At 40.6% G+C, this 24,011-nt stretch overlaps 1 protein-coding gene and 1 long non-coding RNA gene across 2 annotated transcripts in view; both read right to left on the bottom strand.

Moving 5' to 3' along the window:
* Positions 1–311: 311 nt before the first annotated feature.
* On the bottom strand, positions 312–5,191 carry LOC145824396 (uncharacterized). The gene is made up of 8 exons (XM_082924042.1): positions 5,141–5,191; positions 5,019–5,027; positions 4,662–4,963; positions 4,508–4,578; positions 3,998–4,234; positions 2,281–3,864; positions 1,166–1,917; positions 312–1,079 (listed from the first exon to the last, which is right to left on the bottom strand). Exons 1-8 carry the CDS (start codon positions 5,189–5,191, stop codon positions 312–314), a joined length of 3,774 nt encoding a protein of 1,257 aa, XP_082780168.1.
* Positions 5,192–6,296: 1,105 nt separating this feature from the next.
* Positions 6,297–24,011, bottom strand: part of LOC145823540 (uncharacterized) — a 57,532-nt gene continuing 39,817 nt past the window's right edge. Inside the window, exons 2-5 of the long non-coding RNA XR_014365825.1 lie at positions 7,093–7,138; positions 6,834–6,857; positions 6,672–6,749; positions 6,297–6,577 (exon numbers count right to left, since the gene is read on the bottom strand). This is a non-coding gene — a long non-coding RNA (uncharacterized LOC145823540). The remainder of the gene's footprint in view (positions 6,578–6,671; positions 6,750–6,833; positions 6,858–7,092; positions 7,139–24,011) is intronic.

Here is a 24,011-nt window from a genome sequence, read left to right as displayed (position 1 = left end):
TTATACGTCCAAAGTAATAAATCAACTTACATGTCCAAAATAATAACTCAATTGTAAAAGATCAAGTCAGCACTCTTAAATCAAACTTAGCTATTATGGAAATGCAAAAATATAGAGGAATAAAAGGCTTCACAAAAATATTTGAAATACAACAAAGTCCACATAGGTGGAAAGCTTTACAAAAAGTGGGTCATAGCTATCGTCTGTTTTACAAAATGTATATACTTTACAAAAATATGTGTTTGATAATGTCTTCAAATTTGTTCTTTCCCACAATTCTTATGAACGTCTCATCAATTTCTGAAAGGTCTTCATAACAAAACTTCAGGGTAAACAATATTTGTAGTGGAATCTGGCTCATCATTAGAGAGGAGGATACTTATACGATTGAAAGATGTGCATCTGGATAATGCCACGTATAGTTGCCCATGACTAAAAACAGGTGTACGCAAATCAACCCCAACAAATTTCACAGATTGTCCTTGAGATTTGTTAATGGTCAAAGCGTATGCCAATCGAACTGGAAATTGACGTCTTGTCATTCGGAAAGGCATTTCTGCAGAAGACGGAGTCAACGATATCCTTGGTATAAATGCCAAATTGCCAAACTTCTCTCCAGTTAAGATTCGAGCTTCAATTATGCGAGTGTCGCACATTGATACCATCAATCTTGTGCCATTACACAGTCCATCTTTCGATGCAATGTTTCTTAATAACATTATAGGACAACCCATTTTCAACTCTACCTTAAAAGCTAGTAGCCCAGGAGGATCCAATGAATTTAAAAACTCATTAGGATATTTGTTTGTAATGGAAGGATCAATTTCATCATCTTCAGCCATCTTATCTGCAGCAAGATACGTATACGTATTCCCTGGAAAAATATTCAACACAGCAATATTGATAGCACTGACATCATCATTTTGTGCAGAAAGAATTGTACGTTCCGTTAAGAATGATGGGGTTGATGTATCTGCCACATCCAATTGTGGATAAACTGCTGAGAGTAATTCCTTTAGATCCTGGCATCTGTGTATTGTTGATGGAATTTTAATGATTTCTTGCGGATTGGTTCCAACCTAATAAATAAAATAAAATAAATTTAAAAAAATGGTGTAATAAAAGTATCCTTAAATGGTATAATCAAAGTTCGAATGAGTATTACCTCCGTCAAGAATTTTGCAAAAATAGCATTTCCAAGGTTTGCATGATTCAAGCGCATATTCAAATCTAAAGATAAAACATGTAGATCCTTCCACAAAACAGAGTGTCTCAATGATGCATTCACAATTTGCTCACGAACTCCTTTGGTTATAACTGGTAAGATTTGTCGAAAGTCTCCTCCAAGAACAACAGTGATACCCCCAAATGGCTTTTCACAATCACAAATATCTCGAAGTGTGCGATCAACCGCCTCAACACAATGTCTATGTTGCATAGGAACTTCATCCCAAATTATGAGTTTTGTTTCTCTAAACAATTCAGCCTGTAATGATTGCTTGCTAAACCCACAAACTGAATTTTCCAAGACATCTAATGGAATGAAAAATGTTGAATGTGCAGTGCGACCTCCTACTAATAGCAATAATGCAATTCCAGATGAAGCCACAGCAACAACAATATGGCCAAGGCTGCGACATTTTAATGCAATCGTATTGTACAAAAATGTTTTCCCCGTTCCAGCACCGTCATTCAAAAAGAAAATAGTCCCTTTACTTTCAAAGACTGAAGAGGTGATTGCGTTATAAGCAGTTCGTTGTCCATTATTGAGGCGATCAATAGTAATTTGCACATCTGTCTGTTGTGCCTCATTATGTAGTTGTTGATGTTCGAATATCAATCGGTTACCAACTGTTGCACTCCAATTTGCTGTAGGTTGTGGCATGGGCGGGAAGTCAATTAAACTCTTTCCTGATTCTTGAAGCATTTGATTCAAAAGATACAAACCATAATCTTCAATTTGAGCCTCAGTTGGGTTAGAAATGGCAAACAATGTACGAAGCTTATGTGCAAGATCATCACAGATATGCATTGAAAATTGATTCCATAACGCATGTGGTTGTAGTGGAAAACATTGGGTCAGAATAATACAAAACAATCTCCTCAATTGATATCTGGTTTTCATAACTGCAGCCTCTTTCAAGCACTGTATCCATTCTTCATCATCTTCTAAGAGTCCTCTGGCAACACATGCTGATTTAAACGTTTCATGCAAAACATTGTTAACTGTACGTAAACATTGAAACGATCTTGGCCCTTTGATAACAGTTAACAACAAACGCAGATAAAATCTTTCACCACAGTTAGAGCTAGCAAAGTACATTCTACCAATTGCATATCCATGTTCTCTTGGTTTCCATCTATGTTCTGACTTGAGCCAAACAAAATGTTGCGGAAATTCTTGGTAAGTGAATTGGCATTCATTTTCATTGGAAGCACAATAATCAAAAAAGCCAGTAAGAGTCGATTTTTGTTGTGCAGCTTTAGAAAGAATCATTTCCAATGAGTCATTAGGATTGAAAAGAACACGATGCATTCCAGGTAGATGAAGTGCCAAGCGAACAACTGTTGGCATCTCTGCATGCAAATGATGACCGAATATTCGCCAAGCAGCTTCTGGTGGTCCAATATACCTCGCATCAAGATATTGTTGGATCTCATTAATCAATCCCAAAACCATTGTTGTGCAATCATAACCCTTGTAAATATACTTATGTATATACTTAACACATCTCACTCCAGCACAAACTTCTACATTTATATGACAGTTGAACCGTTTAGAAAGATATGCATTGTATGGTACCACATCCCTGTTATCAACTTCCTGTCCTCTCACAGTATATACTTGACTACTATTACGACGACGATAGATTGGATATCCATCTTGGTCCATAGTTGTTGATTCTGCAAAGGCTCGAGGGTATTTCTTAGTACATCTACCGTTTTCCATACATGGTGCTTGGGGATTTCGAGCACCACATGGTCCATGTACCATGCAACACTTGACAGTTTCAAAAAGTGTAGGATCATCTTTTGGATCTGGAAATTCTGCACAAACTAATTTGTCTACTTGAGCACTTGTTCGAATTTTGTCTGGACCTTTAAGAAAGAGAAGTGCATGCATATGTGGTAGGCCTCGTTTTTGGAATTCAATTGTAAAAACATGCGCAACTTTATTACCGAACACTTTGTTTGTCTCTATCTCCTTCATCAAACACTTTATTTTTAGCTCAAAAACACGGGCAATCAAATCTGGACGATCAATAGCTTTTTGGTGTGGTAATAATGCTGAAGTAATTTCTGGCCAATTGGGATTTGCAGTCATGGTGAGAAAAATATCTGGGTGCTGGTTGTATCGCGTGATAGCCATTGAATCTTGAAAGATTTCAAACATATGTCTAGGACTACCAGTAAATGAAGATGGCAAAATAAACCTTTGACCAATTTGATTAGGTCGCAAGTCATCTGGATCGATATCGCTTAAATCTTGGTAAAGTTCAGCCCGAATTTTTTTTTGATTAAGCTTGTAGTACGTCAACCGATTTTGCTCAGTTGCAGCCCAAGCATCTACCAAAAACTCTTGGAATAGTTTTCCACCTCTCAAAATTGTTGAATACTCTGTAGGTCGCTCAAACAAACGATAACTATAAAAATCCATTTGAGTAAGTCGATCAGTTGAAGGCCGATCATGTTTAACGTCCCACAATTTCAACTCAGGTTCCCATCCGAGCTCACCATACGGGAATAATAAAACATAATGCAATGGAAAATATGCTGGGTGACATTCATTAATTTGCATCAGTTTATTATTTCCCTGTAGATGTAAAACAACATCTCTCATTCCAGTAACCTCGGTTCCATCACCTGGTATTACAATTGCAATCTCATCAGCAGTTGGTAGGTTATACCGTCGTCGGTCTGTTGCTGAACTATAATTGATTCAAAATTGCATGAGCTTGGCGAAATTTGTCTACGAATGCATTAACTTGCAACAAACTATCTTGAATAGTTTTGAGAACATCCCTTTGTAAGTGAGGATTTCTACGATTTCGAACTTCTAAAGCTGAATCAGGATCATAACTGTACAACTGAGCATAAGTCGCATCCTGACCTGGCTGTGGTAGAAGTGATCCTGTTCGATGTTGCAATTCCCTATGGATAATAAATGGTTTAGGGCCGCTTCCCCTTAGTACTCTTGGATCCAATGTAACACCAAGACTTGTAAAAGCATTGGCTGTATTGTATACTCGAGTATAACGTCAAAACGATCTTGCTTGATCATCATCCCCATCATATAATGCTTGAAGCGGTGGAGGGGGTGTCATAAGCAGAGGTAGCCTAGTCTTTCCTTTTGAACAACAAGTTTTAAATAGGGGATGCTTTCGAGATGATTGTGCTAATTTTTCGTCCATCCAATGTAAGGCTGAACAGTAAGGACATAACACATCCATCTTGCCGAGAGAATGACGACATGAATTCATGTGTGATTGAGTGTTAATCGCAGTACTTATAGTCATATCTTCTAATTCATCATCTGTACATAGATCCTCTTGAAGAAATGTGACTGTAGAATTAGGCCTACAAATATTTGTTGTGCATAAATTAAAATTTATACACATGAAAAAGTAAGAGTGTTATTTAAAGAATTAAACATGTTTTACCAATTCCGAGCTAAAGATGTACTTTCCATAGAGAACGAACATGTGGATGCATGTGTAACCATTGTTCGTTTTTGTGCCAACAAAGTATCCGCAAGTGTCTTTGTACCCTGTTCTAGGCAAGCATGACTGCGACGACTCGGTGTTAATGAAGGAAAGTCTTTAACATATGCTCCTAATCTCTCTCGTTCTTGTGGCAAGCGGTGTCTCGATTGATATGCAGAGCATGCATTTTCATTTCTTTCACGTTCTCGTCGTGCACGTTGAGCTAATACAGCTCTTGATATAACATAACCATTGGGTCCCTAAAATATGAATATTAAATCGTTGAATGCTTAAAATGCAAATATTATCAAGTACCATTTTCCACTGTCCAAAGAAAATATCAAGAATTTAGAGAAAATGTATTATACTCTTGCCCATGACTACCCATAGTTTTATAATAATAATAATAATAATAATAAATTGTGTGGTTTTGTAACAGTAATGAACAAATGTTCGATTAGCAGATGAGCTTCATAAAGTATCCCCATTTTCTTGTAGGGCCCATGCACTTACAGGAGACACTATATATTCCTTTCTCACTATATATTCCTTCATAAAGTATCCTCTATATATTTCTTTTTTCCTAAGAATATACAGGAGACACCAAAAAATGTGTATAGTTTCAAAAATAAAATACAATTATGGCTAAATAAAATACAATATATGAAGATATAAAAATAAAAACTAAAAAAACTGTACAAAATCAATAACAACCATACCGCTAAACATGCATTTTCCTTTCGCTTTCCCTTGCAATCAGTGGCCCTTAATTTAACGGATTGTGTCATTTTAGTCCAATACATAACGGTTATTAAGTTTAGTGGACAGAAAGTCAAACTATGTGTCAATTTGGTTCTTGTAGTTTACACAATGTGCTAATTTAGTTCCTATCAAAACCGAGCAAATTAAAATAACAGGGACTAAATTGACACATTGTGTAAATTACATGGACCAAACTTACATATTGTGTAGACTTTCCGTCTACCAAACTTGACAACCGTTATTTATTGGACTAAAATGACACAATCTGTTAAATTAAGGGGCAAAATCGAGCAAATTGAAACAAATAAATTGACACATCGTGTAAAGTATAGGGACCCTTTGCATAATTTACCCAATAAATTTATTATTATTATTATTTTAAAATTTGAATAGCACTTCTCTATATTTATAGATGTGAAATAAGTTGTCAAAATGATACCTCTCACAAGGGAACTAAAAATAAAAATAAAAAATAGCATAATTTCATACTTTTTGAGTTATAACTATACATAAAAATAAAAAAACATCAAAATCAAACAACATGCGAGGCATAACTAAAATAAGGTCATTACTAAAGAAGAAAATTGGTCATAACTAAAAAAAAAAATGACATAACTCAAAATTGTCATTTATAATCTATATAATAAATTGTATGGTTTTGTTATACAAACAAACAAATGTTCAACCAACTTATGAACTTCATAAAGTATCCCCATTCACATAGCTGGAAAAAAAAAAAATTTTGCCCATTTTCTCTCTCCTCTCTTTATCTCTTATCTCAAAATTTTTGCCCACTTACATTGAAAAGTGGTGCAGATTTACACATATATACAGGAGACACTTAAAAAAGTGCACAGTTTAAAAGATAAAAATACAATTATGGTTTAAAATAAATAATTATACATGCATTTTCAAAAACACTCTACAACTATGGCTTAAAATACAAACATAGGAAAACTAACAATTTTTTTTTTAAAAAAAAAAAAACACTTTACAAAAACCATTAAGAACTATACCGCTGGACATGCATTTTCCTTTCCCTTGCCCTTGGAAGCATAAGACACCTTTTCTTTTCCTTTCAACATTGCCTTTGCATTTTCCTTTTCCATTGCCTTTAAAAAATAACCAAAGTCTAAGAAATAACCAAAGTATAAGAAATAAAAATAAATAAATAAAAAATGATAAGAAAGTGATTTTTGGGCTGACATTAGAAATACGAACGACATTGAAATCATGCTCATCACGAATCACTACACCGACATTTCTTTGTTGAAGAAACTGAACCTATACATACAAAAACAAATAAGTAGCTGATATGTACACAAAATGAAATTTTATAAGACGATAAGTAAAGGGAACGAATATTACAGTTCGTTGTAAGTCTCCATCTAGCTGTAAAAAATGAGGAAAGTTTTTTAATCAATATATAATCAGAACATATAATACAAAAGTTTATAAAAAAGTCAATTTATAATACAAAAGTTTATAAAAAATGAGGAAAGTTTTTTAATCAGAACCTATAAGATGATGAGTAAAGGGAACGAATATTACAGTTTATAATCAGAACCTATAATACAAAAGTTTTTTTAAAATCTATGTACCAACGTTTTTAAAAAAGACAACTTACATTATCCATAATGTTAGAGGTCGTTCCAGCTTAATATTGCCAAAACCTGTAATACAAAAGTTGACTTCAGTAAATACATATTAATCCAGTAATACATAATACAAAAGTTAACCTGTAAAGGTTTTGGAATACATAACTTATGTAAATACAAAAGTTATTTTAATTCACCAAGTGAAACCAAATGAAGCAATCAATCGATACTTAAATGGAATCAAACCTATCGATGGCTTAAGCTTTGTTGAATTTAATTGAACTAAAAGAAGTTTAAATGGAACTGCAAAATTTATAAAGTTAATTCATATGACAAACTAATAAAAAATCATCAATCATTTTGAAATCCACAGTTAATTCATATGATAAAATATCTCATTCAAGGAATTAATAAAAAATCACACTAGAAAAAAAAATCACACATATGACAAACTAATAACCCAACAATTATTTTCTGCCACCAAAAAGAGTTGTGTTTCCAAGAATGTATTTATTGAAATTAACAAATAACAAAAGATTTACAATAAATCCACAGTTTGAAAATAATAATTTAACTCCAAACATTTTCAGGTATTGGTAACACAATCTGAATCCAAACAACATCAAAAGAAAATAGTAATGAATCTTACTATTTTTCTTACAAATTAATAAATATTAAAATTGTCCAACATGCCACATCATCCCAACTTGGCAAAGGATGCAAATGAGTAGAAACATGTGTAGTAGTAAAGTCAACAAATATATATTATTGCACCTGAAGTGGACAAACTCAATCTCACAATTTCAGAAGCTATGAAATTATCCTCTGTAATTTAATAAAATCAAACTCAACCACCCCAATCTCACAATTTCAGAAGCCATGAAATTATCCTCTATTTTTTTCAATAATCAAACACCTAGAAAATCCAAAAACCAACAAAGTAAGGACCAAAAAAAGTCAAAAAATCGGCATATTTGACTATCAAAGCCTATTGAAAGTTTCTTCAATGGCTCCTACATTATTGTTAGGAATTAAACATATTGATAGCTTAAGCTCTACTGAATTGTATTGAGCTCATTCAAGAAATTAATAAAAAAATCACATAGATAAACAATTTATCAAAAATCACATAGATAAAATCACATAGAAACTAATACCTTACAAATCATTTTCCGCCACCAAAATGAGTTAAACAATTTAAATAATTTATCAAAATGAGTTGTGTAACGCCCTAAAAAAAAACTACATTAAACCCATCAAATAAATATGCATTGATATATAAAAGTCCCACAACCTTACATTCATCAGAGTTTCATTACAAAAGTATTACATGTTAACAACAAAAGCAAAATGCCCTACGGGCTTACAGCTTTCCAAGTTAACACTTGGTTACAACAAAAGAGTACTAACTCATTTACATATTTAGCCCTTGGCTTGAATTTACATGTAATACATCAAAAATAAAACGACAAAAGTATGTCCGCCTCTAGCCTCCCAAGCTATGTCCTTGGAGGTGGCATGCTACCTGTACCTGAAAATGATATTCCCATATAGGGTGAGCCACAGCCCAGTAGAAATACACTAAACCAACCATGAACAATGACTAAAAGATTAGCAATTGATAGATGGCCAACACTGATACATTCACATAAATCACATATTTATGTCATACGACTTATGAGTCCAAGTTACTTTTCATTTTCCCTTTTTCAACAGATAAGCATATTAGCTCTATCATCATCTCAACAGATATGTATAAAAACTATATCCCACATTCACAGATAAGCATATAAGCTATATCCACATTCTCAACAGATATGTATAACTACAATATCCCACATTCACAGATAAGCATATAAGCTATATCCACACTTCACAAAGATAAGCATAAGAGCTCTATCTTCACTTCTCTAGACAAGCATATGAGCTGTATCTACGGAGTTCATCCCCTATCTCCTCCCAACGCTATCCGGTTTAGAGGTACATCCCCCATCTTCCCCTAAACCGCGGAGTACATCCCCCATCTCCTCCTCTACACATAACGTATACAAACACATTGGTTCTATATACAATCACTCAATACATACAGTTAATGTATTCTATCAACCGTCAAATTCCATGACACATTCCATTGATTAGTTTTCGTTTGCCTAATCATCATGCATTGTCTACAACAATCACGACTATCCTCCACCGATAGTCCAAAGCAATTATTTCTAAACAGAAAATAAATGCACAAATGGATATTCAATCAACATTTCAATTCGGTGTGTGATAAACAAACCAACTACACCTTTTAACCCCATGCACTCCCAATCTCAACAATTCCATTTCATTTCCTTATTTCTCACAATTAATTATCCCAATTAATCAAATAATGTAATTAGGTCATTTTCCGTAATTACCATTTCAACCCTTAGGTCCCATTTTCATCAATGATTCAACATTTATTCCATTTCTCTATACCAAACATACATCTAGGTTTATTATAAATAAAACCCCAACTTTTGTAAAATAACACAAAAGCCCCAAACTTTCACAAAATTACCAAACCAACCCCAACATCTCCAAATACCAAAATTTAAAGACAAAATCCATAGAGAGGAGTAGGATATCCCTACCTCAAATTCGGAGCCCCAAGGGAGAAGATGACAAAACCCAACGTGCTCCAAATCTCGAAAATTTCAGATTAAAATGTAGCCCCCGACGATCAACAACTTTTTTGTAAAGGCCAAAGATGAGCAAATCACTCATACTAGATCAAAACCTAGAGAGAAGGTAGAGTTCTAGAGTGAGAGGCTCAACAATGGTGTTTTTGGAAAAGTAGGAGAGAGAAGAGAAAGTGAAAAAGTGATTTGAAAAGTCAAAACACGGAACTTAAACCCAGTCGACCCGCTCGAGCGTCAAACACCCCGCTCGAGCGTCACTCACAGACTCCCGCTCGAGCGTCAACAATCCCGCTCGAGTGGCGGATACACACTCCCAGAACTTTTACAGAACCAGGTCTCCGCTCGAGCTTCCAACTCCCCGCTCGAGCGGCACTCACACAACCCCGCTCGAGCGGCCAATACCACGCTCGAGCGTCCAATACTGCACAGAAAATACTGGATGGGTGCAATTCCCGCTCGAGCGCCAAAACCCCCGCTCGAGCGGACAGGTCAAAATCTGGGTAACTAGTTTTGGTTTCTAAACTCAACCAACCTGTAACAAACCTGCCCAACACATCCTATAACTCAAATACGAAGTAAAAGGATGTAAACAAGATAATAATCAACTACCAACATCCACAGACACAAGTCCGGATCACTATACAACAAGGGTAAACCCGGGATCGCTATAACCTCCCCCCCTTAAAGAATTTCGTCCTCGAAATTAAGTACAAGTTTTCAAAAATAAGTTTTCCTCCATTTTAAACAATGTTACATTTTAACATTCAACAATTCAACCCATTACCGGTCACCCCCTCCCTTTAACAAGAGGCACTTCACAATATGTAAACAACATATGTACTTTCAACATGCATCAACATTACGCATTTCCTTTCCAATTTCAACAATATATTCAACAGATATAATGTTACATTCAACTTCCATATGAGGCAAGTTCCCAAAACATACTTCCAATAAACCAAACATTTTCAATGTTTCACAACTTAAGACATATATAAAAGCTCTTAAGTTCAACAATAGTTCAAAATCTAAATACAAGATTACATATCAACGAACAAGTCCGGATATTTTTCGCGGACTTCCAACTCACGTTCCCAAGTGGCTTCCTCCACTCCGTGATGTTTCCACAAGACTTTCACCAAAGGAATGGTCTTGCCACGCAGGACTTGATCCCGCCTATCCAAGACCCGAACCGGTCTCTCCTCATACGAGGCATCCTCATCTACCTCTAAATCGGTCCAATCCAACACATGCGATGGATCCGGTTCATACTTCCGAAGCATACTTACATGAAACACGTCATGCACTCCGGACAACTGCGGCGGTAAGGCTAACCGATAAGCAACCTCGCCAATCCTCTCGAGAATCTCAAAAGGACCAATGAACCGAGGGGATAACTTCCCACCCTTCCCAAACCTCATCAAGCCTCGCCTAGGTGATATCTTCAGAAAGACATGATCACCTACCTCAAACGCCAAAGGTCTCCTCCTACGGTCGGCATAAGCTTTTTGACGACTCTGGGCTGTAACAAGCCTCCTACGGATAAGCTCAACTTTCTCCGTCGTCTCCCTAACCAACTCCGGACCCAACAAAGGTGCATCACCCACCTCGGCCCAACATACTGGAGACCTACACGGTCGGCCATACAAGGCCTCAAACGGTGCCATACCGATGCTAGACTGAAAACTGTTGTTGTAGGCAAACTCTACCAAGGGTAAGTGCCTCTCCCACGTCCCACTGAAGTCCAGGACACAACCCCGAAGCATATCCTCGAGGATCTGAATAGTACGCTCGGACTGCCCGTCAGTCTGAGGATGATAAGCCGTACTAAAGGTCAACTTAGTGCCCAAGGCACTCTGCAAACTCTGCCACAACCTGGCGGTAAAACGAGGATCTCTATCTGAGACGATCGTCACTGGGACCCCGTGCAATCTCACTATGTCCCGAATATACAAGTCGGCAAGATGATCTACTGAATCTCTCACGCGCATAGGAATGAAGTGCGCCGACTTAGTCAACCGGTCTATAACCACCCAAATAGCATCACTACCCCGCTGAGTCCTCGGAAGACCTACAACGAAGTCCATAGTGACATGCTCCCACTTCCATTCGGCAATAGGCAAGGGTTGCAACAAACCCGCTGGCCTCTGATGCTCGGCCTTCACTTGCTGGCAAGTAAGGCACTTCGATACGAAAACAGCCACATCCCTCTTCATACCCCGCCACCAAAACTGGCGACCCAAATCCTGATACATCTTAGTACCTCCCGGATGCACCGCAAGGCGCGAATGATGGAACTCTCGGAGTACTTCCTCTCGGCAAGACTCCGGAACAAACAAACGGTCTCGGTATCTCACACTCAGGTCGGGATACACCGTCAAACCCTTCTCAACCTTCCCACTGGAGATCTTCTCTCGGAAGGATTCTACCTCAAGGTCACCTCTCTGTGCCTCTAACACTCGTGTCACAAGTGTAGGCTGCGCAACAACAGAAAACAAGGCCGCAGCCTCAACGGATTCACTCAGAAGTAAATCAAACTCCCCAAGTGCTCCCAACATCTCCCATTCTCGGATGGCTATACTAGCTACATCACTAATGGATTTCCTACTAAGGGCATCGGCCACAACATTGGCTTTTCCCGGATGATAATGCAGCTCAAAATCATAATCCTCAATGAACTCCATCCACCTTCTCTGCCTCAAATTCAAGTCTCTCTGTGTAAACAGATACTTTAAACTCTTGTGGTCCGAGAACACCTCGAACTTCTCACCATAAAGGTAGTGCCTCCAGATTTTCAAGGCAGAGATCACAGCCGCTAACTCTAGGTCGTGTGTAGGGTAATTCTTCTCGTGTATTTTCAACTGACGTGAGCCATAAGCTACCACGCTCCCCTCTTGCATCAACACACAACCCAAACCCTCTCGTGAGGCATCACAATAAACCGCATAACCCAACCCTCTCTCCGGAATAATCAACACCGGAGCGGTGGTCAATCTAACTTTTAGCTCTTGGAACGACTTTTCACAAGTCTCACTCCACACAAACTTGACTCCCTTCCGAGTCAGTCTAGTCAACGGTGACGCTAGCCTGGAGAAATCTTTCACAAACCGACGGTAATACCCAGCCAATCCCAGAAAACTGCGGATCTCGAACACACTCTTAGGCTGTGCCCAATCCTGCACTGCCTCTACCTTGGATGTATCAACAGACACTCCTTCCCTGGATACCACGTGGCCTAAGAATTTGACTTCCCTCAGCCAGAACTCACACTTCCCAAACTTGGCATACAGCCTATGGGCTCTAAGCAACTCAAGCACCACTCTCAAGTGTTCCTCGTGCTCCTCCCCAGAAGGTGAATAGATAAGAATGTTGTCCACGAAGACAGCCACAAATCGATCTAAGAACTCCCGGAAAATCCGGTTCATCAAGTCCATAAAGAATGCCGGTGCATTGGTAAGCCCAAATGGCATCACCAGAAACTCATAATGGCCATACCGCGTACGGAATGCCGTCTTCGGAATATCCTCTTCCCTGACCCTCAACCGGTGGTAACCCGATCTCAAGTCTATCTTAGAGAAACAACGGGAACCTTTCAACTGGTCAAACAAATCATCTATACGGGGCATAGGGTACTTATTCTTAACCGTAGCCCGATTCAACTTCCGGTAGTCTATACACAATCTCAAGGCACCATCTTTCTTTTTAGCAAAGAGGGCCGGTGCTCCCCACGGTGAAACACTAGGGCGAACAAAACCCTTATCTAGCAATTCCTGGAGCTGAACTTTCAACTCAACCAACTCTGCTGGAGCAAAACGGTAAGGTGCCATAGAAATCGGCGCCGTGCCGGGCACTAGATCAATAGAGAACTCTATCTCTCGGTGAGGTGGCAAACTAACAAGATCTTCGGGAAAGACATCCGAATACTCACAAACCACCTTCGGCAATACAATCTGGGTCTTGTCACACTCACCACTCTCAAAGCTAGCAAGTAGACCACTAAGCTCACTTCGCCCTCGCGAATCATACCCCGGTGGCCAAACACTACCAACCCGGTCTCCCAAGAAATGGAACCACTCCCCGCTCAAGGTACATAACGTGACCCTCTGGCGGTAGCAATCGATAACAGCCCGGTATGACGATAGCCAGTCCATACCCAAAATAACATCAAAACCCTTCATGGGCATGACAACAAACGGAGAAGGAAGCCTATGGTCGGCGACCTCTATATCACAACCTCTAACACCTTGTTTCAGGATCAACTCACCACCAAGAGGTGACACTACACAAATAGGAGATGCTAACTGTGCTAACTCCAATTCCAAAACAGATGCAAATGCAGCAGATACAAAAGAATGAGATGCACCCGTGTCAATCAACACACTAGCAACCGAGTTGCAAAACAGAAAAGTACCTCTCACTACCGATGGAGCCGGTACTAAATCCTGCGCGGTAACAGCATACACGCGCCCTGTAGGCCCCTGGTCTACCTGCTCACCTCTAGGAGCATACGACTGTTGCACTGACTGGGACGACGAAGCCCCTGGATTGGCCCTCGAGGCCTGCACAGACTGAGCTGGCTGAAAACTCTGCGTCTGTCTAGAACCCGACGCTCCCGAAGTGGCACTCAACTGCGGCCAAAACCTCTCCTGAAAAGCATTCACAAACGTCTCCCATGTACCACCAACACGAGCCTTCTCGTACTTCCACCATTAACCCGCATCTCCCTTCAGCTGGAAGGATGCCAAGGTCACTTTCAGTGCTCCGTCCTCGATGCCAAGCATCTCGAACGTCTTACTCATTTGCTCTAGCCACTCATCAGCCTTCAGTGGCTCCTTCGGATCCCCGATAAACTCATCCGGATTTGACCGGAAAAACTCCCTCTTCAAGAAAGAAGGCCCTGCCTCTGCTGCCTGATTCCCAGCTCTAAGAATACCCAAAGCTCCTGCTATCTCTCTGGCCAAGGCACCCATGGCCTGCTGACCCACTGGCTCGGCCACATTGGCCTGACCAACTCCCTCCTGCACTGCCAGAACCTCCTCCGGTAACGGTACCTCCTGCCTCGCAGGCCTACCACGCCTAGCACCTCTTCCTCGTCCTGACATCCTAATAAAGGTAATACAGAACGTTAGCACATTCATAAATGTGCCGAAACTAAACACTCACGTCCTAATGCATGGACAACTGTAATTCACTCCACGTAAGCACATAAACACATAATCACTTACGAATTTCATTTCCGGATAATGATAGTCCCGAGGCTTTACTAGAGTTCCGGTTAGAAACAGCATTGATCAAGTGCTTTTCCAACAAGACTCCCAGAAACCCAAGGATCCAATCAACATCCTAGAAATTAAATCTCATACCCACATAGTCACATAAGCATGTTATCAATTAAGCACATAGCATATGACACTACATCTAAGTCTCTATCAAGCGAGACAAACCCATTGTGATCCTAATCACTTCCCACGTACCCAAAGTGTTCGAACCCGGTACGCTCTGATACCAAGTTGTAACGCCCTAAAAAAAAAACTACATTAAACCCATCAAATAAATATGCATTGATATATAAAAGTCCCACAACCTTACATTCATCAGAGTTTCATTACAAAAGTATTACATGTTAATAACAAAAGCAAAATGCCCTATGGGCTTACAGCTTTCCAAGTTAACACTTGGTTACAACAAAAGAGTACTAACTCATTTACATATTTAGCCCTTGGCTTGAATTTACATGTAATACATCAAAAATAAAACGACAAAAGTATGTCCGCCTCTAGCCTCCCAAGCTATGTCCTTGGAGGTGGCATGCTACCTGTACCTGAAAATGATATTCCCATATAGGGTGAGCCACAGCCCAGTAGAAATACACTAAACCAACCATGAACAATGTCTAAAAGATTAGCAATTGATAGATGGGCAACACTGATACATTCACATAAATCACATATTTATGTCATACGACTTATGAGTCCAAGTTACTTTTCATTTTCCCTTTTTCAACAGATAAGCATATTAGCTCTATCATCATCTCAACAGATATGTATAAAAACTATATCCCACATTCACAGATAAGCATATAAGCTATATCCACATTCTCAACAGATATGTATAACTACAATATCCCACATTCACAGATAAGCATATAAGCTATATCCACACTTCATAAAGATAAGCATAAGAGCTCTATCTTCACTTCTCTAGACAAGCATATGAGCTGTATCTACGGAGTTCATCCCCTATCTCCTCCCAACGCTATCCGGTTTAGAGGTACATCCCCCATCTTCCCCTAAACCGCGGAGTACATCCCCCATCTCCTCCTCTACACATAACGTATACAAACACATTGGTTCTATATACAATCACTCAATACATACAGTTAATGTATTCTATCAACCGTCAAATTCCATGACACATTCCATTGATTAGTTTTCGTTTGCCTAATCATCATGCATTGTCTACAACAATCACGACTATCCTCCACCGATAGCCCAATGAATTATTTCTAAACAGAAAATAAATGCACAAATGGATATTCAATCAACATTTCAATTCGGTGTGTGATAAACAAACCAACTACACCTTTTAACCCCATGCACTCCCAATCTCAACAATTCCATTTCATTTCCTCATTTCTCACAATTAATTATCCCAATTAATCAAATAATGTAATTAGGTCATTTTCCGTAATTACCATTTCAACCCTTAGGTCCCATTTTCATCAATGATTCAACATTTATTCCATTTCTCTATACCAAACATACATCTAGGTTTATTATAAATAAAACCCCAACTTTTGTAAAATAACACAAAAGCCCCAAACTTTCACAAAATTACCAAACCAACCCCAACATCTCCAAATACCAAAATTTAAAGACAAAATTCATAGAGAGGAGTAGGATATCCCTACCTCAAATTCGGAGCCCCAAGGGAGAAGATGACAAAACCCAACGTGCTCCAAATCTCAAAATTTTCAAATTAAAATGTAGCCCTCGACGATCAACAACTTTTTTGTAAAGGCCAAAGATGAGCAAATCACTCATACTAGATCAAAACCTAGAGAGAAGGTAGAGTTCTAGAGTGAGAGGCTCAACAATGGTGTTTTTGGAAAAGTAGGAGAGAGAAGAGAAAGTGAAAAAGTGATTTGAAAAGTCAAAACACGGAACGTAAACCCAGTCGACCCGCTCGAGCGTCAAACACCCCGCTCGAGAGTCACTCACAGACTCCCGCTCGAGCGTCAACAATCCCGCTCGAGCGGCGGATACACACTCCCAGAACTTTTACAGAACCAGGTCTCCGCTCGAGCTTCCAACTCCCCGCTCGAGCGGCACTCACACAACCCCGCTCGAGCGGCCAATACCACGCTCGAGCGTCCAACACTGCACAGAAAATACTGGATGGGTGCAATTCCCGCTCGAGCGCCAAAACCCCCGCTCGAGCGGACAGGTCAAAATCTGGGCAACTAGTTTTGGTTTCTAAACTCAACCAACCTGTAACAAACCTGCCCAACACATCCTATAACTCAAATACGAAGTAAAAGGATGTAAACAAGATAATAATCAACTACCAACATCCACAGACACAAGTCCGGATCACTGTACAACAAGGGTAAACCCGGGATCGCTATAACCTCCCCCCCTTAAAGAATTTCGTCCTCGAAATTAAGCACAAGTTTTCAAAAATAAGTTTTCCTCCATTTTAAACAATGTTACATTTTAACATTCAACAATTCGACCCATTACCGGTCACCCCCTCCCTTTAACAAGAGGCACTTCACAACATGTAAACAACATATGTACTTTCAACATGCATCAACATTACGCATTTCCTTTCCAATTTCAACAATATATTCAACAGATATAATGTTACATTCAACTTCCACATGAGGCAAGTTCCCAAAACATACTTCCAATAAACCAAACATTTTCAATGTTTCACAACTTAAGACCAAGGTTTTAAAAAGCGGCCGCAACCGTTACGTAACGGTTTTGGCTGTTACCGCCACCCGTTACGGCCGCTTTTGCAGTGTGATTGAGATTCACAGGTGCGTCGGCCGTAGCGGCTGCTGTAGCGGTCGTAACGGTGCCGTAACAGCCGTAACGGCCTGTTACGCACCGTTACGTAACGGTTCCAAACTGTTTCTTTAAAAAAAACACAAAAAAAAGTTGAAAATGGGAGAAGAGAGATAGAGAGAAGAGGGAAGATAAAGAGAGAAAATAGAGGAGCAAGAGATAGAGAGAGAGAGAAGAGGGAAGATGAAGAACATATTATTGATTTGTTGAAACTATAAGATGTATGCTATTCTATTCAGCTGCTATAACTAAACCATTTTGTTTGTGTATGTCTATCTATATATTGTTTGAAAATAATAATAATAATAATAAGTGTGGTTATTATCTATTTGGTTGGGTTAAAATATGTATATATATATATATATATATATTTAGGCTCTTATTTATTCTTTTACTTTTGTCATTATTTATCTTATATATAATAGTTAGTGATTGATTTTTTGTAAAATATAAAGTCATTAATTATTAAAATAAAATGTAAAAAACTCAGTTTATAGTGATTTAAAAATATGAAATATATTGGATCATACTTAAAAATTTATAAAAATTGATCAATGTTTATTTTTAACTCAATAAATATGATTATGGAAAAAAAATATGCGTATCGGTAAGTTTTTTTCAAATTGTGCAAAAAATAAAAAAAATTCACGGTTCCGGGTACCGCAACCGTTACACTACGGCCTTTACACCCCGCAACCGCAACCGCGTCACCGCCACCTTTACGGCGACCGCAACCGTTTTTCAGAACCTTGCTTAAGACATATATAAAAGCTCTTAAGTTCAACAATAGTTCAAAATCTAAATACAAGATTACATATCAACAAACAAGTCCGGATATTTTTCGCGGACTTCCAACTCACGTTCCCAAGTGGCTTCCTCCACTCCGTGATGTTTCCACAAGACTTTCACCAAAGGAATGGTCTTGTCACGCAGGACTTGATCCCGCCTATCCAAGACCCGAACCGGTCTCTCCTCATACGAGGCATCCTCATCTACCTCTAAATCGGTCCAATCCAACACATGTGATGGATCCGGTTCATACTTCCAAAGCATACTCACATGAAACACGTCATGCACTCCGGACAACTGCGGCGGTAAGGTTAACCGATAAGCAACCTCGCCAATCCTCTCGAGAATCTCAAAAGGACCAATGAACCGAGGGGATAACTTCCCACTCTTCCCAAACCTCATCAAGCCTCGCCTAGGTGATATCTTCAGAAAGACATGATCACCTACCTCAAACGCCAAAGGTCTCCTCCTACGGTCGGCATAAGCTTTTTGACGACTCTGGGCTGTAACAAGCCTCCTACGGATAAGCTCAACTTTCTCCGTCGTCTCCCTAACCAACTCCGGACCCAACAAAGGTGCATCACCCACCTCGGCCCAACATACTGGAGACCTGCACGGTCGGCCATACAAGGCCTCAAACGGTGCCATACCGATGCTAGACTGAAAACTGTTGTTGTAGGCAAACTCTACCAAGGGTAAGTGCCTCTCCCACGTCCCACTGAAGTCCAGGACACAACCCCGAAGCATATCCTCGAGGATCTGAATAGTACGCTCGGACTGCCCGTTAGTCTGAGGATGATAAGCCGTACTAAAGGTCAACTTAGTGCCCAAGGCACTCTGCAAACTCTGCCACAACCTGGCGGTAAAACGAGGATCTCTATCTGAGACGATCGTCACTGGGACCCCGTGCAATCTCACTATGTCCCGAATATACAAGTCGGCAAGATGATCTACTGAATCTCTCACGCGCATAGGAATGAAGTGCGCCGACTTAGTCAACCGGTCTATAACCACCCAAATAGCATCACTACCCCGCTGAGTCCTCGGAAGACCTACAACGAAGTCCATAGTGACATGCTCCCACTTCCATTCGGCAATAGGCAAGGGTTGCAACAAACCCGCTGGCCTCTGATGCTCGGCCTTCACTTGCTGGCAAGTAAGGCACTTCGATACGAAAACAGCCACATCCCTCTTCATACCCCGCCACCAAAACTGGCGACCCAAATCCTGATACATCTTAGTACCTCCCGGATGCACCGCAAGGCGCGAATGATGGAACTCTCGGAGTACTTCCTCTCGGCAAGACTCCGGAACAAACAAACGGTCTCGGTATCTCACACTCAGGTCGGGATACACCGTCAAACCCTTCTCAACCTTCCCACTGGAGATCTTCTCTCGGAAGGATTCTACCTCAAGGTCACCTCTCTGTGCCTCTAACACTCGTGTCACAAGTGTAGGCTGCGCAACAACAGAAAACAAGGCCGCAGCCTCAACGGATTCACTCAGAAGTAAATCAAACTCCCCAAGTGCTCCCAACATCTCCCATTCTCGGATGGCTATACTAGCTACATCACTAATGGATTTCCTACTAAGGGCATCGGCCATAACATTGGCCTTTCCCGGATGATAATGCAGCTCAAAATCATAATCCTCAATGAACTCCATCCACCTTCTCTGCCTCAAATTCAAGTCTCTCTGTGTAAACAGATACTTTAAACTCTTGTGGTCCGAGAACACCTCGAACTTCTCACCATAAAGGTAGTGCCTCCAGATTTTCAAGGCAGAGATCACAGCCGCTAACTCTAGGTCGTGTGTAGGGTAATTCTTCTCGTGTATTTTCAACTGACGTGAGCCATAAGCTACCACGCTCCCCTCTTGCATCAACACACAACCCAAACCCTCTCGTGAGGCATCACAATAAACCGCATAACCCAACCCTCTCTCCGGAATAATCAACACCGGAGCGGTGGTCAATCTAACTTTTAGCTCTTGGAACGACTTTTCACAAGTCTCACTCCACACAAACTTGACTCCCTTCCGAGTCAGTCTAGTCAACGGTGACGCTAGCCTGGAGAAATCTTTCACAAACCGACGGTAATACCCAGCCAATCCCAGAAAACTGCGGATCTCGAACACACTCTTAGGCTGTGCCCAATCCTGCACTGCCTCTACCTTGGATGTATCAACAGACACTCCTTCCCTGGATACCACGTGGCCTAAGAATTTGACTTCCCTCAGCCAGAACTCACACTTCCCAAACTTGGCATACAGCCTATGGGCTCTAAGCAACTCAAGCACCACTCTCAAGTGTTCCTCGTGCTCCTCCCCAGAAGGTGAATAGATAAGAATGTCGTCCACGAAGACAACCACAAATCGATCTAAGAACTCCCGGAAAATCCGGTTCATCAAGTCCATAAAGACTGCCGGTGCATTGGTAAGCCCAAATGGCATCACCAGAAACTCATAATGGCCATACCGCGTACGGAATGCCGTCTTCGGAATATCCTCTTCCCTGACCCTCAACCGGTGGTAACCCGATCTCAAGTCTATCTTAGAGAAACAACGGGAACCCTTCAACTGGTCAAACAAATCATCTATACGGGGCATAGGGTACTTATTCTTAACCGTAGCCCGATTCAACTTCCGGTAGTCTATACACAATCTCAAGGCACCATCTTTCTTTTTAGCAAAGAGGGCCGGTGCTCCCCACGGTGAAACACTAGGGCGAACAAAACCCTTATCTAGCAATTCCTGGAGCTGAACTTTCAACTCAACCAACTCTGCTGGAGCAAAACGGTAAGGTGCCATAGAAATCGGCGCCGTGCCGGGCACTAGATCAATAGAGAACTCTATCTCTCGGTGAGGTGGCAAACTAACAAGATCTTCGGGAAAGACATCCGAATACTCACAAACCACCTTCGGCAATACAATCTGGGTCTTGTCACACTCACCACTCTCAAAGCTAGCAAGTAGACCACTAAGCTCACTTCGCCCTCGCGAATCATACCCCGGTGGCCAAACACTACCAACCCGGTCTCCCAAGAAATGGAACCACTCCCCGCTCAAGGTACATAACGTGACCCTCTGGCGGTAGCAATCGATAACAGCCCGGTATGACGATAGCCAGTCCATACCCAAAATAACATCAAAACCCTTCATGGGCATGACAACAAACGGAGAAGGAAGCCTATGGTCGGCGACCTCTATATCACAACCTCTAACACCTTGTTTCAGGATCAACTCACCACCAAGAGGTGACACTACACAAATAGGAGATGCTAACTGTGCTAACTCCAATTCCAAAACAGATGCAAATGCAGCAGATACAAAAGAATGAGATGCACCCGTGTCAATCAACACACTAGCAACCGAGTTGCAAAACAGAAAAGTACCTCTCACTACCGATGGAGCCGGTACTAAATCCTGCGCGGTAACAGCATACACGCGCCCTGTAGGCCCCTGGTCTACCTGCTCACCTCTAGGAGCATACGACTGTTGCACTGACTGGGACGACGAAGCCCCTGGATTGGCCCTCGAGGCCTGCACAGACTGAGCTGGCTGAAAACTCTGCGTCTGTCTAGAACCCGACGCTCCCGAAGTGGCACTCAACTGCGGCCAAAACCTCTCCTGAAAAGCATTCACAAACGCCTCCCATGTACCACCAACACGAGCCTTCTCGTACTTCCACCATTGACCCGCATCTCCCTTCAGCTGGAAGGATGCCAAGGTCACTTTCAGTGCTCCGTCCTCGATGCTAAGCATCTCGAACGTCTTACTCATTTGCTCTAGCCACTCATCAGCCTTCAGTGGCTCCTTCGGATCCCCGATAAACTCATCCGGATTTGACCGGAAAAACTCCCTCTTCAAGAAAGAAGGCCCTGCCTCCGCTGCCTGATTCCCAGCTCTAAGAATACCCAAAGCTCCTGCTATCTCTCTGGCCAAGGCACCCATGGCCTGCTGACCCACTGGCTCGGCTACATTGGCCTGACCAACTCTCTCCTGCACTGCCAGAACCTCCTCCGGTAACGGTACCTCCTGCCTCGCAGGCCTACCACGCCTAGCACCTCTTCCTCGTCCTGACATCCTAATAAAGGTAATACAGAACGTTAGCACATTCATAAATGTGCCGAAACTAAACACTCACGTCCTAATGCATGGACAACTGTAATTCACTCCACGTAAGCACATAAACACATAAGCACTTACGAATTTCATTTCCGGATAATGATAGTCCCAAGGTGTTACTAGAGTTCCGGTTAGAAACAGCATTGATCAAGTGCTTTTCCAACAAGACTCCCAGAAACCCAAGGATCCAATCAACATCCTAGAAATTAAATCTCATACCCACATAGTCACATAAGCATGTTATCAATTAAGCACATAGCATATGACACTACATCTAAGTCTCTATCAAGCGAGACAAACCCATTGTGATCCTAATCACGTCCCACGTACCCAAAGTGTTCGAACCCGGTACGCTCTGATACCAAGTTGTAACGCCGTAAAAAAAAACTACATTAAACCCATCAAATAAATATGCATTGATATATAAAATTCCCACAACCTTACATTCATCAGAGTTTCATTACAAAAGTATTACATGTTAACAACAAAAGCAAAATGCCCTACAGGCTTACAGCTTTCCAAGTTAACACTTGGTTACAACAAAAGAGTACTAACTCATTTACATATTTAGCCCTTGGCTTGAATTTACATGTAATACATCAAAAATAAAACGACAAAAGTATGTCCGCCTCTAGCCTCTCAAGTTATGTCCTTGGAGGTGGCATGCTACCTGTACCTGAAAATGATATTCCCATATAGGGTGAGCCACAGCCTAGTAGAAATACACTAAACCAACCATGAACAATGTCTAAAAGATTAGCAATTGATAGATGGCCAACACTGATCATTCACATAAATCACATATTTATGTCATACGACTTATGAGTCCAAGTTACTTTTCATTTTCCCTTTTTCAACAGATAAGCATATTAGCTCTATCACCATCTTAACCGATATGTATAAAAACTATATCCCACATTCACAGATAAGCATATAAGCTATATCCACATTCTCAACAGATATGTATAACTACAATATCCCACATTCACAGATAAGCATATAAGCTATATCCACACTTCACAAAGATAAGCATAAGAGCTCTATCTTCACTTCTCTAGACAAGCATATGAGCTGTATCTACGGAGTTCATCCCCTATCTCCTCCCAACGCTATCCGGTTTAGAGGTACATCCCCCATCTTCCCCTAAACCGCGGAGTACATCCCCCATCTCCTCCTCTACACATAACGTATACAAACACATTGGTTCTATATACAATCACTCAATACATACAGTTAATGTATTCTATCAACCGTCAAATTCCATGACACATTCCATTGATTAGTTTTCGTTTG

Source organism: Camellia sinensis, chromosome 4 (genome assembly GCF_055761805.1).
Source record: "Camellia sinensis isolate YWXY chromosome 4, ASM5576180v1, whole genome shotgun sequence".
In the NCBI taxonomy this organism is placed as follows: domain Eukaryota; kingdom Viridiplantae; phylum Streptophyta; class Magnoliopsida; order Ericales; family Theaceae; genus Camellia; species Camellia sinensis.
This window is presented reverse-complemented; position numbering and strand designations above follow the sequence as displayed.

What these genes read in the sequence shown, in the direction of transcription:
- LOC145824396 (XM_082924042.1), bottom strand. Translation starts at nt 5,191, where the DNA reads ATGGGGATACTTTATGAAGCTCATCTGCTAATCGAACATTTGTTCATT. An exon ending in ACATCTTTAGCTCGGAATTG is followed by an intron (nt 4,579 to 4,661) that starts GTAAAACATGTT and finishes AAATATTTGTAG; the next exon opens with GCCTAATTCTACAGTCACAT. An exon ending in TGGTGAAAGATTTTATCTGC is followed by an intron (nt 1,918 to 2,280) that starts GTTTGTTGTTAA and finishes AAATGCTTCAAG; the next exon opens with AATCAGGAAAGAGTTTAATT.